Raw genomic sequence first — 15,329 nt, forward strand, 5'->3', positions numbered from 1 at the left:
AGAAAAGGCAATGCAAGCTTTGAAGAGAGTTAAAGGTAGTAAGTAAGGACATAGAGAGTTTCTATGAGGGTACCTCACGAAGTTCATGGAAAAATGGAATTAAATGATGTTCATTTGGGTACAAAAATTTTGAAATACTTGAATTACTTTTTCATAATATGCATTATAATGAACTTTAAAATTTTTTATTTATTTATTTTTATTTATTTGAAATGGGGCGGGGATGATGTGATGTGGGTGTAAAGCCACTGCCTGCAATGCAGGTATCCCATATAAGCACCAGTTGAAGTCCTGGCTGCTCTATTTCTGATCTAGTTCCCTGCTAATGTGCCTAGGAAAGCAATGGCTTTCACTTGAGACAGCAAATAGGTAGCCATTGTTGTTTGCTGTCTCAAGTGAAAGCCAAAAAAGTGGCTCATTAATCCTGACCTAGTACAGAGACCAACTTCCAAAGTCAAACTCTTGAGAGTCATGCAGGCTGAGTGAGGATCCAGCATAAATCTCCAAGGTAGTAAGTGGGAAGTAACTAATCCAGTGGCTCACTAACACCTACAAAGAAGCTCAGAACTTGGCTGGCATTTTGGCTCCAGGGGTTAAGCTGTTGCCTGTGATGACAGTGTCCCATATGAGTTCCCATTCAAGGCCTACCTGCTCCACTTCCCATCCAGCTCCTTTATAATGCACCTGGGAAAGAAGCAGAAGACAGCCCAAGTGCTTGGGCCCCTGACACCCAGTGGGAGATCCAGATGCTGTCACAGGCCCTGGCGTAGCCCTGGCTGTTGTGGCTATTTGTAGGGGAATGTGAACCACTTGATTGAAGAGTCTCTCACTTGTTCTCCACCACCCCGTGTCTCTCCCTCTCTCTCTCTGTAAGTCTGCCTATAAAATAAGTAAATAAATCTTTAAAAGAAGCAGCTCAGAACTAATCTGTTGGGATATAAGAGATAGTAGGCACTTTACCTAGACAATTTGGTGTATCCTATGTACATTCTGAGCAGAAAATTGAACCAACTAAGCTGGATATGGTAGTAGCAGGCAGGCCAGGGGCAACTCAATGGGCCTATAAACCCCAAGGGTCCCTTGTAATTATATAATTATATTTTTTAGCTACTAACTGCTATGCAAATTTGAGCTTTTATCAAAGAGAGACCACCTCCACCTGGAAGTGCCCCTTTGGCATTCTGAACTCACTTCTTTCCTGACTGGGTCATTCACATTCTATCTGGGAAACAACTACTGGCCTGCTATTGAGAATAAGAGCCTTACTGTCACATAGCATTCACCTGGACATCCTCATCTTGCGTTTATTCTACTGAGATGCTAACAACAAACTAGAAAGGTATAGCAGTTTTGTTTTACTGAGTAGAAATACCACACATAAGAGAGATTGAAATCTGTTCCTATAATTCTGTCCTTGTTTTCAAAAAAAAAGTTATATCCATTTTAGAGGCCATTGCATTTCCTCTTGTTCACTGATAAGGAAGGAATTTAGCTGTCTGGTGACCACACTTCCAAAAAGTTCTCAAGGGGTCTGGCGCTGTAGTGTAGCAGGTTAAGCCATGGCCTGCAGTGCTGGCATCCCAGATGGACATCGGTTCTAGTCTCAGCTGCTCCATTTTTGATCCAGCTTCCTGCTAATCTGCCTGGGAAAGCAGTGGAGGATGGTACAAGTGCTTGGGTACCTGCATCCTTGTGGGAGACCTGGAAGAAGCTCCTGGCTCCTGGCTCCTGGCTCCTGGCTCCTGGCTCCTGGTTCCTGGCTCCTGGCTCCTGGCTTTGGCCTAGCCCAGCCTGGCTCCTGGTTGTTGAGGCCATTTGGGGAATGAACCAGTGGATGGAAGATGTCTCTGTCTCTTCTTTTCTTCTCTCTCTCTCTCTGTAACTCTGATTTCCAAATAAATAAATAAATCTGAAAAAAAAGTTCCAGAAGACAGTTGGCTTTGAATTATTGATGGCTCAGCAAAAAATAAAATCTAATGATGTCACTGGGCATCAGCAGTCAGCCCAAATAACTATGATGGAAGTCTTCTTGCAGTGAAGGACAGTCAGCACAGCAAACTGATTTGGATGCTGTCACCCTGGCCTTGGACAATACTAAGGAAAAGGCATCCTATATTTTCACTGACTCCTGGGTTATGACTAACCAGTTCACTGTATTAATAGCTTAACTATATGATTGAATTCAGAGAGGATGGATACTGATATATAAAAGACATCCCCTTATAAGGTCAGAAACTCTGGAAGCCATTGCTATAGCCAGGTGGGACACTGATGCAATCCATGTGAATGCTCATTGAAAGTATTCTCTTGAAAATGAATCTTGATATGAATGGAAGGGGAGAGGGAGTGGGAAAGGGGAGGGTTGCGGGTGGGAGGGACGTTATGGGGGGGAAGCCATTGTAATCAATATTCTGTACTTTGGAAATTTATATTCATTAAATAAAAGTTAAAAAAAAAAAAAGAAAGTATTCTCAGGAGAGACTAAATCAAATATTGTGTCCAATTGGGCTGTACGGCCCCGGGGCTAGCAATAATACCAGGGTTCATTATCGGACTGGGTAAACAAATCTTGCCACCACAATCTAATGAGCTCAAAAGAACTCCACCTGCACTGTCACTGGGTGACACAACTGACCCTTCCTGACGTTTAGCCCTCACCATGCCTAACGAAGAGCCTACTTCCATTCTCTGCTGCCATCTTGTGGCTTCTTTTGGTTGCAGCTTTGAAGTTACGGTTCCTGTGGGAGTAGCAGGCTCTAGCCACACCATGGTTAACTTTTGAGTGGATTTTCAAAGCTTAGACTGTAAGAGATTTCTGGGCTAGCCATGTTGGCAGAATTGTGGACTGATCACCATAGTCAGACTATATGATCATTTACGAAGCTGTTCTTTGCCAGGAAACAGGGAATATTGGGACAGAAGGGATCAGAGAACAGAGAACCCAGTCCTGTGTATTAGTAATTCCACATTGACAATCTCCAACCACTCCTCTTCTATTTCCTCACTGACCTGAGCTAGAAAAAAAAGTGAAGGTCACTGCATTCTATTATTTCTACTATCAACCAGCTTCAGTCTTTGGGCATTGCATGTCATAAGTCAAAGATAATGATCTGTTGGTGGAATTTGCAAAGCCTAGATTACCCCTGTAGTGGTCTTCCCAGGCAGCAATGGAAGACACTAGGGGTCACCGAAAGTCTTACCATTATGCTACAACCACCACAACCCCTGACACATCTGGACAAGTCTGGGTGTATGAATGAATCGGTGAATGAATGAGGTACTGATTAATGAATTAGGACAAACAGAGTATGTGGCCACAGAGGGACAGCAACAACTTAACTGCCTAAGGGAGAGCAATAACCTCAGTATCCGTTAGACCATGAGAAGTGTGTGTGTGTGTGTGTGTGTGTGTGTGTCGGGGGGGGGGCGGCAATCAATGCACCATGTCTCCTGCATCCAGCGCCAGAGTGTGGCAAATATCCTCATAGTCCACTTGAGTCAATTGGTAGTAGCAGTTGAGTTGAGGTTTCTGATTCTTATCCACATGCTATGGAAATAGAAATTGCCCACGGTCATGGCTAACAAATTTGAGCCCCTTAATTCATGTACAAACATTCTGACCAGTACCACTTTGTTGCTATGTGACTGATACAAATCCACATGATTCCCCGATGGACCAGTGCCACCAGTGGCCTCTGCTATATATGGCTATCAAGGCTGCATTTAGTTCATGATACTGCCTCTGTGGTTTTACCAATATAAAGGGGATCCAAATCAACTGTAAGAAGTCCTTTTATGCCTGCATGTGTTATATAGTGGGTCAAAAATGTATTTCCATTAACCACGGGGTGACTTTTTAGCTTATGTATTTCTCACTGTAACTACTAAAAAAGAAGCCACTCGTGTGATCCTTTGTTGGTACAACAGCTGACGAAGGCTGCCCTAACTGAATACACTGACTTCTGGTTGCATACCTCGGGTGTCAGTATCCCTGCCCTAGAGACAATGGCCAGGAACCTATCTTTCACATTAGCTACCATAACCAATAACATGGGACAAGCTCTAGAAGATCAGAAAACTAATGTAAGCTTCCTTGGCTAGGTGGCAGTAGATGGCAGACTGGCCTTAGACTATATTCAGGCTCAACAAGGAGTAGTATGTATGTTCACCAATATCTCCCTTGTGTTCATCTTTATTCCACCAGCTAGCTGGAGCAGCTCAGCCAATGTATCCATTCAAATCAACACTTTGCACAGTTAGGGCACTTTCTGCTCTATTTACTAAACAAAAATTTGTATTTAAGGCCATGTCTCCCAAATTGAAAGTATATAAATCTGGGAACCAAGGAGGTGAAACAGGTTGGTTCCTATAAAAAAGTCTCATTACATTTACTGATGTTTGACTTCTGGGAACATTAGAGCCTCAGTCCTTACTCTTCCCCTCTACCCCACAGCAAAGGAAGCTGACAAGAAATCCTGGGTAATCTCTCCTTGGACCACTGGAAAGTTCAAACCGTGAAGGCCCCTAGCAGTGTATCAGAATCCTCACTCTGGCTCCACTACTTAACCACAACAAAAACCTGAAGCCATGGTGCTGGCATTGTGGTATAGCAGGTTAAGACACCACCTGAGATGCTGGCATCCTATATGAGTGCTGGTTCGAGTCCCAGCTGCTCCACTTCCAATCCAGCTCCCTGATAATGTGCCTGGGAAGGCATCAGAATATGGCCACCCACGTTAGCTCCTGGCTTCCGCCTGGGCCAACCTTGGCCATTGTGACCATTTCGGTAGTGAATTAGTGGATAGAAGTTCTCTCCCCTGCCTTTCACCCCCAACATCTGCCTTTCAAATAAATAAACACATCTTTTTTAAAAAATCCAAAGCCGGGGCCAGTGCCGTAGCTCGCTTGGCTAATCCTCTGCCTGCGGCGCCGGCATCCCATATGGGCACTGGTTCTAGTCCCGGCTGCTCCTCTTCCATTCCAGCTCTCTGCCGTGGCCCGGGAAGGCAGGGGAGGATGGCCCAAGTGTTTGGGTTCCTGCACCCGCATGGGAGACCAGGAAGAAGCACCTGGCTCCTGGCTTCAGATTGGTGCAGCACCAATGGCGTGGCAGCCATTATGGAGAGTGAACCAATGGAAGGAAACCTCTCTCTCTCTCTCTCTCTCTCTCTCACTGACTAACTCTGCCTGTCAAATAAAAAAAAAATCCAAAGCCACCCTCCTTTCCACACTTTCTCACGCCATTTTCAGAGCAACTTTGGAAGCTTTCCCTTCTTTCCCCCGGAAGCCTTGTTATGTAAGACTTTCTTGGTATGTTTATGGTGTCATCAGCCCCGACATCCAAACCAAATGTAGGGAGAAGGGCATCCTTTCTTTTTAGGGTGGCTGCAATAGCTCCTCTCACCGTCATTCTCCATAGCACAGTTTTAGAATCTGTACGTCACAGTCTGAAACATTAGCGTCTGGCATATTAGATGCCCAAAGTCACAAGATGGAGTGGTTCTGGTGACACAGCTTGAGTTCTACTAACCTTGAAGCTACAACTACCACTTTAATATTCTCATGCAAACTGACTTTGATTACCAGGCAAAGTTGAGGGTTGTTCCTGCATAATGGAGATAAGGAGGAGCCTATTTGAAACCCAGAGGATTCATCAGGGATTCCCTTGGTGCTTCTGTACCCAGTGACATCAGTAAATGGAAGCAGTATAAAATAGCTGTTGATTTCTTCATAATGTTAACAATTGTGTACAATTGGGATCTTGGCTGAGTGAGGCTGAATACAACAAGTGAGGCTTGGACAGCTTTCTGAGAAATCATTCTAGAAAGCCTGTGCTTTTACTGCTTGTCATGCATTACCCCGTTCCTTTATTCATTCTTTGGACACTAGAAATGAATTCAGCAGCATTCATTAAACGACTTGCAGGGGTGGGCGTTGAACCTAGTGGTTAAGCTGCCAGTTAAGAGGGCCATGTCCCAAATGGAAGTGCCTGGGCTCAATACCCACCTCTGCTCCCGATTCCAGCTTCCTTCTAATGTTAACCCTGGGAGGCAGCCAGTGAGGTTACAAGTAATTGCATTCTGGCTACCCACATGGGAGACCTGGACTGGGGTCCTAGCTTCTGGCTTCAGAACCATGGCAACCATGTGGGAAGTGAATCAGCACATGGGGGCTTCTCTCTGTCTCTCACACGAATTATTTTGAAAATGCCTTCCACATTCTGGTTTTAACACTTCAACTCTGTTCTGACTGCAATCATTTCAACTTTTCATATTCTTTCTAAGTAGTTTTAATAACTTTAAAACGTCCAAATACTCCATCTCTTTACCGCAGCTCACATTTGATCAATACATTTTTTTTTATGACTGTGTCTCTGTTGGCACAAACCATCTCCAGGAAGACAGTCAGGAACAAATCACGGGTCCCCTGGTACAGGCCCTCACCATATTGGAGAACTACAGTACATTTTTGCCTGCGAAGGCAGAATTTAAAGGACTGAAAGCTGAGGACTTTGATTGGATGAAAAGCATGTCAATCTGCACTTATCAGCAAATGAGCTTAGAGCTCATGAATGAGGGTAGCTGCCTTTTGTCAAACTTTTCGAATTCTGCTCCAATAACCGACAGTCTGAATCTTTCCCACCGTATTCGTGGCCATTTCAGGAATAGTGATCTATTCCTCTGGCTGGTCCCCTTTATTTCCTATCTCAGTGCCGCCACCAGCACCATGACAGTCCGTTGTACTCTGTGCTGCCCCCACCAAATCCCGGCATGCCTTGGGGCCAACGATCACTCTCTCAGTGGCCGTTACTTAAGCCGCCGCCATCTTTGCTGCTTTAGTCACAGCAGTTCCTCTCACAGCGCTGGTTGAGGTCCTGACTGGTGTTGTCCCTATCGCCATGTCTCCCACAAGAAGGGGAGCTCAGGGACCACGCGGCCAGAATGAAGCTGGCGGAGAGGCGGTCCAGAACCCTAGATCCTTCTGGGGCACTCTGTTGTTTGTGGAATGGGTGGCCACCATCACAGGGGCCCTGGCTTCTAGGGCTTTCCAAGTGGTTGTAAACGCCCTTAGGGAAAAGGAGGAGGAAGGACAGGAGGCAGCCCAGACCGAGGCTGAGGAGAGTGGGGATATACAGCCAGTAGAAGGCGATGAGGAGAAAGTGCTGAGAGAGGAGGAAGACGAGGAGGAGTATGGGGAAGGAGAAAAAGAGGTTGATGATAAGGAGGAGGAAGAAGTTGAGGATGACGACGATGAGGAGGAGGAAGGAGAGGAGGAAGAAATTGAGGAGGAGGAGGGAGAAGTAGGGGAGAAGGAAAGAACAATTGTAGAGCAGGATAAGGACAAAGACGAAGGCGAGGCTGAGGATGACGACGGCAGAGAGAAGGAAGAAAGTAAAAATGATGAGGATGAGGAGAAAGTGCACTACCTCAAGGGTGAACAAGATGCGAGCGCCTGTGAGTTACCCCGGTGGTGTTTCAGTCCCTGTTCTGGGATCGGGCCGTTCCTTTCTAGCCATATGTGTTTGAAAAGTCGTATCCTAGTCCGGCGCCACTCAGGCCATGTGGTGTTGAGGTGCAGTTCCCGGGAGCCCTATGACCCGGGTTGGGGTTCGGCCCTGGGGATCGGGAAGACCTGGGAGCTACAGCCAAGGTCTGGTAGGGCGAACACCTGGCAGAGGGAACCTTGCCCCCAGGAGCCAGATAAACTGTCAGAGGGACCCTCATCTCCGAAGGCGCAGGAGGCAACAGATGTGGCCTGGGTCTGGGAAGGCGTGGTGCCAGCTGCTGGCCTCCGAGTCCTGGAGTCCTGGGAGGCCGGGACCTCCGCCCAGAAAGAGGAGGCTGCCAGCAGGTGGCAGCAAAGTCCTCGGGGCTCTTGTGCTTGGCTCTCTTAGGGACCATCCTCAGCACTGGCCCAAGGTGCCCAAGTAGAGCCCAATTCTACATAGACCTTTAGAGTCTTGAGAAAGAGTAAGCTGCTTCCCACCAACTTCTGTATAAGAGAGCTGAGATAGCCAATGCATGAGCCCGAAGAAGATCAGCATCCGTGGAAAGCAGGTGTTCAGGAAGAGCTTGGAGGGAGCTGGGAAGAGAGCCTTTTGGCAAAGGGCAAACAAATGGCTTATCCTGCTTTTGGCTGCGAGTTTTTAAAAATGTAAAGATTCTTGCGAGGATGATCTGAGAAAATGATGAACTTATCCTAGGACACTTGAAAGATACAAACATTAAATTTTCAGGGCTTTGAGGAACCAGTGAACTTCACCATGTAATTTGTCTTTTAAGTCAAAACGAGTGTTTTTTCAATGAAATTCTGACAAAAATATACCTAATGTGATCAGACCCAGATGATTCTGTTCCCTTATTTTCTGGAATGCCAGAAATAATGGGCATCACAGGGTGTGGGATCCACTGTAAAGGATGGGAAAATGCCCCCTTGAAAGCTACCACGCAGCAGAAATGTGAGGGTCATGGAACAGTGTGTCAACCCCGAGGAACAAACTCACTTTTCTCCCCCTCCCCTCCCATATTTTCTATCCTCCAGATTTTCCCGAGACTAGAGTACTGGAAGGTACTACCAAGAGTAAGCTGCGAAACTATTTGTGTGACTTTCTGGATTCAAAGTTCATATTCTTCAGTGAAGAGGAGTCTGAAGGCAAGGATGAAGACTCTGCTGAAGAGTTTGAAGAATCTGAAAGCAAGCGAGAGGATGACGATGAAGAAAGAGGACGCAGAAAGGATCGCCACTCAAAAGGCAGCTTCTTTTAGGAAGCCAGGTACTAACCGTTCTGACACATATTTGCTACTGACAGCTTTGTGTTCTTAAATTTTTTCCTATAAACTGAATAACAAAAAATGCTCAAATTTAGCTTTAAAAGCAGTTTAACAGTAATAATGTGCTTCCCTACCAATGAGATAGAAAGCAAGGTATTCTAACATATACTTTATTCACTAGCTCGGCCTTTATCTCTTTATAGCAAAAATGGAGTCTCTGATACTAATAAAGCCTTTGAGAAAAGTTTATTCTCTCCAAAGTAGTAAAAAGTTCAGGGCTCCAAGTGAGACTATATTTCATGATTAATACAAAACTATTAAGTTTACATTTCAATTTTCATGGAACACTCAAAAGAAAGTAATGTGCTTGCTTATTAATTGAATTTGTAATGAAGTCAATATTTTTAATTAAGTTTATATTTCCTCTGTATCTCTCTTTTCTCTGAAGTTTGACATTCATGGACATATGATAAGAGCCTCATTCTCATCTTACAGATATAGAAATGGAGGGTCCGGGAATTTTTATTTTTCTTTTATTGGGGCTGTCGTTGTGCTGCAGTAGGTTAAAGCCGCAGCCTTCAACACCAGCATCCCATGTCTGAGCACTGATTTGAGTCCCTACTAATATGCCTCTGCCACCCATGTGGGAGACCTGGATAGAGCTCCAGGTTTCTGGCTTTGGCATGTTCCAGCCCCAGCCATTGTGGCCATTTGGGGTGTGAACCAGCTGATAGAAGACTCTCTCTCTCTCCCTCTCCCTCTTGCTCTCGCTCTAGCTCATTTTGCCTTTCAAACAAAAAAACAGATCTGGGTGTCCCATGTGGGTAGCAAGGGTCTCAAGCACTTGGCCCATCTTCTGCTGCTTTCCCAGGCATGTTAGCAGGGAGCTGGATTGGAAGCAGAGCTACCTAGACCTGAACCAGCACTATGATATGGGATGTCAGTGTTGCAGACCAACACTTAACCCGATGTGTCACAACACAGGCCCCAAGGAAATGTAATAGGAGTTTTCAAAAAATTTGTCTTAAAATGGAATTAAAATCTAAGTTTATTTTGGTGCAAAAAAATTGAAATCACTATGTAGTTTTTTCATAATATGCATTTTCCAGAAGCTTTTTGAAAGACCTCTGGTATGCACAGATTTCAAAATTCTTTACTCCAAAATAAATTTACCTTTTAATTAAATTTCATGTAGACTTTTAGATATATTTATTTTTAAATATTTTATATTTATTTATATTCTTTATATTTATTTTAAATATTTTATAACTATATATTTTATACATTTATTTATTTACTTGAAACACATAGTGATAGAGAGGGAGAGACAGAGATCTTTCATCTGCTGGCTTACTCCCCAGTGCCTGCAACAGCCAGGTCTGGGCCATGCCGAAGTCAGGAGCTTGGAACTCCATCTGGGTCTCCCATGTGGGTGGCAGTGGCCCAAGCAGTTGGGCCATCTTCCACTGCTGTCCTAGGTGCCATAGCAGGAATGGTGGATCAGAAGAAGAGCAGCTGGTATGCACTCTGATATAGGATGCTGGCATTCCAAGCAATGACTTAATCTACTGTGCCACAATGCCAGCTCCTTTTGCACAAACTTATGTAAAGAACACAGGCTGTGGGGCCAGTGCTGTGGTGTAACAGGTAAAGCTGCCACTTGCAGTGCCAGTATCCCATATGGGTGCTGGTTGGAGCCCCACCTACTTCCAATCCAGCTCCCTACTAATGTGCCTGGGAAAGCAGCAAAAGATAGCCCACGTGCTTGGGCATCTGACCCTGCCCTGGCCCTCTCCCTCTTCCTTCCTTCCTTTCATTTTTTTTAAGATTTATTTTTATTTATTTGAAAGACAGAGTTATAGAGAGAGGTAGAGAGAGAGACAGAGAGAGAGACAGAGAGAGAGACAGAGAGAGAGAGAGAGAGGTCTTCCATCTGCTGGTTCACTCCCCAGATGGCCGCAATGGCCAGAGTTGTGCCGAGTCTGAAGCCAGGAGCCAGAAGCCTCCTCCAGGTCTCCCATGTGGGTGCAGGGGTCCAAGGACTTGGGCCATCTTCTACTGCTATCCCAGGCCATAGCAGAGAGCTGGATCAGAAGAGGAGCAGCCAGGACTAGAAACAGTGCCTATATGGGATGCCAGCACTTCAAGCCAGGGCTTTAATCTGCTGCGACACAGTGCCAGCCCCCTCCCTTTTCTTTTCTATAACTCTGTGTTTCAAATAAATAAATAAATCTATTATAAAAAGAACACAGACTTTTAAGGTGGAAAGATTGATTTAAATAACCTCTCAAGAATAATACAACCACTGATAGTTGTGGGCAGGAAAACAATGAGGTCAATGTGATCAGACTATTGAAGCCATCAAATGCATAAGCACTCTAATATCCAAGAGGCTCTGTCAAAAGAAGAAAGTGTTTTGTATTTTTTTCCCTTTTCAAGATAACAGATATACATAGGCTTGACTTTTAGATTTAGCAGTCATTATCGCATATTAATAGTGTGGAAATGTTAATTGTCTCTTATTTCATCTTACAGCTGAGAGACATAGAAAGAAGTGGATGGAGAAAGAAAAAATGAATTTATTCTTCAAGGATTTTACAGTTTTCAGTAACTCCAAACTACTGGTTTTGTTTCATTGCAAAAAATGACATTGGCTGACATCTGACCTTACTTTTTTTGCCTTTTATAAATACGTTTGATAATGTTTATTCATGTTAAAAAATATATAAAAATACAAAAATAAAAGTTTGTTTGCAATAAATGAGCTGCAAATTACTAAATGTAAATAATACTAACTCAAATCTATCTTAGCATCTTCTCTTTTCATCTTGGCTCACCCTGCTATCATTACAAGGACTTTCTTTCAACCATTTGATAAACTCCTTTTAAACTCTTGCAGCCAAGAATAAGTTAAAATATGGCTACAAGGAATTTGTGTAGTGATAGAGATGGAGCTGTAGCCTTTACTGCATTTTATTGAAAGAAACCAATAAATGACAGGACTGACATAGAGACCAGATGGTACTAATGGGCTGCCATCAAACAGCAGCCATCAATGTCAGCTGAGCACTTCTAAAAATGCAGATTTTCAGGCTCCACTCTATACCTACTGAATGAGAGATTCTAAAAGTGGGCTAGCGATCAGGGTTTTAGAAGTCATTCTAGGGCCACCACTGTGGCGTAGTGGATAAAGCCGCTGCCTGCAGTGCCGGCATCCCATGTGGGCACTGGTTTGAGTCCCAGCTGCTCCACTTCTGATCCAGTTCCTTGATAATGGCCTGGGAAGCAGTGGGAGATGGCCCAAGTCCTTGGGCCCCTGTTCCCACATGGGAGACCCAGAAGAAGCTCCTGGCTCCTGGCTCCTGGCTCCTGGCTTTGGTTTTGCTCAGCTCCAGTCATTGTGTCATTTGGGGAGTGAACCAGTGGATGGAAGATTCATTCATATTTCTCTCTCTCTCTCTCTCTCTCTCTCTCTCTCTCTCTCTGCCTTTCAAATAAATAAATAAGTCTCTTAAAAAAGAAGTCAATCCTGATGCTTCTGAACAAAGAAAAGTTTGAGAACCATGGGTAAGAGCAGTGGGGGAAGACTTTGATCTTCATCTACAGTGGCACAGGCCTTAATTTGCTCACTTGATATGGCTTCGGGCAATCTGAACAGGACAGTAAAGTCTGGACTGGGGAAGAGGACTAGAATTCTCAAAGGCCTGAGTCATAACGACCCCCTGGAGGGATGTGTTCAGTTCCTAGGGCTTCCATGAGACATTACACAAACTAGAGGGCTTAAAACAACAGAAATGTATTCTTTCACCACTTTGGAGGCCAGAGGTCTGAAATCAAGGTGTTGGCAGCGTTTGTTCCTTCTAGAGGCTCTGAGGGAGAATGTGTTCTAAGTCTCTCTCCTAGTGTCTGGCAGTTGCCACCAATTTTTGACATTTCTCAGCTCACAAATGCTTGACTCCAATGTCTTCCTCCATCTTCTATTCCTGTGTTCCTTCTTTGTAAGGACACCAGTCATATTGGATTAAAGCCCCACACTAATCCAGTGTGTCATCATTTTAATTTGATTACAATGTCAAAAGCCTTGTTTTCCAATTAGGTCACATTCACAGGTCTGGGGCTTAGGACTTCAACATATCTTTCTGGGGGACACAGTTCAATCAATGGGAAAAGATTATTCAACTTACAATAATGGGAAAAGATTTCACTGGTGGCAGTGAAAAATGGAAAGGGAAAAACTAGATAAAGAAGCCTTGCACATGAAGTTTAAAAACATGTAAAACAGGGGCTAATGTTGTGGTGTAGCTGGTAAAGTTACCGCCTGCAATGCCAGTATCCCATATCGGTTCGTGTCCCGGCTGCTCCGCTTCTGATGGAGCTCCCTGCTAATGGCCTGGAAAAGCAGGGGAAGATGGCACAAGTGTTTTGGTCACAGCTCCTGGTCCAGCCCTGGCCATTGAGGTGATCTAGAGAGCAAACCATCAGATGGAAAATCTCTCTCTCTCTCTGTCTCTCACTCTCTCCCCTTCTCCCTCTATCCCCTCATAACTCTGCCTTTCTAATAAATACATCTTAAAAGAAAGGCAAAACGATCACTCTATTGACTATGGATACATATATTTGTAATAAAAGGCATACATATGTAGTGTGCAGAAAAGCACATATGGGAATGATAAACACCTTATTTAGACTGTGATTAAATCTTGTGGTGAGAGGGAAAATTCAATTGGAGATGGAGTACACAGGCTTCAACTTTATGTGTAATCTTATGCTTCTTAAGTTGAGTAGCAGGTATGTGGATGTGGTATTTTGTTAACCTTCGTGTAGATCTGAAATATGTCCTAAGAGAGAAAGGGGTAATGGGCCCAGTATATGGAACTTGTTTGAGGAAAATAAAGTGTAGTTGCAATTGACCAGATTAGAGGATCAGATAATTCAAGAGCCAAGGGTTTGAGGGTAGAAACCCTTATTGCTGCATTTAGTTAGGCTGTCTGAATGCTTGCTAATCAGCCACAATGTCTTTTTGTCTTTTCTCTATACTCCATAGTAGTGCATATTAACCATATTTATGTGTGTGTCTATATCCCTTACCTTCTAGAGTGTAAACTTCTGAATGGTTGGGAACTTAAAAGGAATTTATTTATTTATTTATTTAAATATTTATTTTAGGGGGGCCAGTACTGTGACATAGCAGATAAAACCACCGCCTGCAGTGCCGGCATCACATATGGATGCCGGTTCGAGTCCTGGCTGCTCCACTTCTGATCCAGTTCCTTGCTAATGGCCTGGGAAAGCAGTGGAAGATGGCCCAAGTGGTTGGGCCCCTGCACCCACATGGGAGACCTGGAAGAAGCTCCTGGATGCTGGCTTCGGATCAGCCCAGCTCTTGCTGTTGCAGCCATTTGGGGAGTGAACCAGCAGATGGAAAACCTCTCTTTCTCTCTCTGGCTCTCTCTGCCTCTGTCTCTCTGTAACACTTTCAAATAAATAAAAAAATTAAAAATAAATAAAAATAAAAACATACTGAGGACTTTCCTCAAAAATCTAGAATTCTAAAGAAAAAAGATTTATTTTATTTGTTTAAAATGCAGAGTGACACAGAGAGAGCATAAGAGAGATCTTCCATCTGCTGGTTCATTCCCCAAATGACCACAACAACCAGGGCTGTTCCATGCTGAACCCAGGAGCTCAGAACTCCATCCAGGTCTCCCAGGTGAGTGGCAGGGCCTCAGATACCTGGCCCATCTTCTGCTGAATTCCCAGGCACAATAGTGAGGAGCTGGATCAGAAGCAGAGCAGCTGGGACTTGAAACAGTGTTGTGATGTGGGATGCCAGCACTGCAGGTGGCAGTTTAACCTGCCGTACCTCAATGCTGGCCCCTAAAAGGTTTTATGTATTTGTCTTTTACAAAACACATAGCATCTTGTTTTCTTCTTAGTAGGTGCTTGATAAAAGTTTGTTAATGTTTTGGGGGCCGGCACTGTAGTACAGCAGGTTAAAACCCTGGCCTGAAGCACTGGCATCCCATATGGGGGCCAGTTCTAGTCCTGGCTGCTCCTCTTCCAATCCAGCTCTCTCCTGTGGCCTGGGATAGCAGTGGAAGATGGCCCAAGACCTTGGGCCCCTGTGCTCACGTGGGAGACCCGGAAGAGGCTCCTGGCTCCTGGCTTCGGATCAGCGCAGCTTCAGCCATTGCAGCCATCTGGGGAGTGAACCAGCAGATGGAAGACCTCTCTCTCTGTCTCTACCTCTCTCTGTAACTCTTTCAAATAAATAAAATAAATCTAAAAAAAGTTTGTTAATGATGCATGCACAATCAACTTTTGTCACTATTATTGACATTTAACAATGTATTGTGATTTAATAACACATAGAGTGTCTTATGACAAAAGACAAGGTCTTTTGTCACCATTGTTTAAAATGAGAGAGCAGTCCAGTTAGAATTTGTAAATGCAGTATCTCCTGCATACATTGGCTTCTGATGGGTTCAAGTTATGTGACCTTCTCCATCTAAGGCCCTATGTTGGGTGCCATCTTTTGAAAATGTCCCTTCCAAAGTA

The 15,329-nt window shown here is 44.3% G+C and overlaps 1 protein-coding gene across 1 annotated transcript; it reads left to right on the forward strand.

Moving 5' to 3' along the window:
- Nucleotides 1-6,762: 6,762 nt before the first annotated feature.
- On the forward strand, nt 6,763-11,524 carry LOC138847579 (uncharacterized). The gene is made up of 3 exons (XM_070066723.2): nt 6,763-7,454; nt 8,542-8,773; nt 11,307-11,524. Exons 1-2 carry the CDS (start codon nt 6,899-6,901, stop codon nt 8,763-8,765), a joined length of 780 nt encoding a protein of 259 aa, XP_069922824.1. The 5' UTR covers nt 6,763-6,898; the 3' UTR covers nt 8,766-8,773; nt 11,307-11,524.
- The last annotated feature ends 3,805 nt before the right edge of the window (nt 11,525-15,329 follow it).

The sequence above is a fragment of the Oryctolagus cuniculus genome, chromosome X, assembly GCF_051225735.1.
Source record: "Oryctolagus cuniculus isolate XC-2025 breed Fujian yellow rabbit chromosome X, ASM5122573v1, whole genome shotgun sequence".
Classification (NCBI taxonomy): Eukaryota; Metazoa; Chordata; class Mammalia; order Lagomorpha; family Leporidae; genus Oryctolagus; species Oryctolagus cuniculus.

Excerpts from the sequence above, each read along its gene's own strand:
- LOC138847579 (XM_070066723.2), top strand. The coding sequence starts at position 6,899 with ATGTCTCCCACAAGAAGGGGAGCTCAGGGACCACGCGGCCAGAATGAA. Across the intron at positions 7,455-8,541 it reads TGAACAAGATGCGAGCGCCT|ATTTTCCCGAGACTAGAGTA; the intron begins GTGAGTTACCCC and ends TCTATCCTCCAG.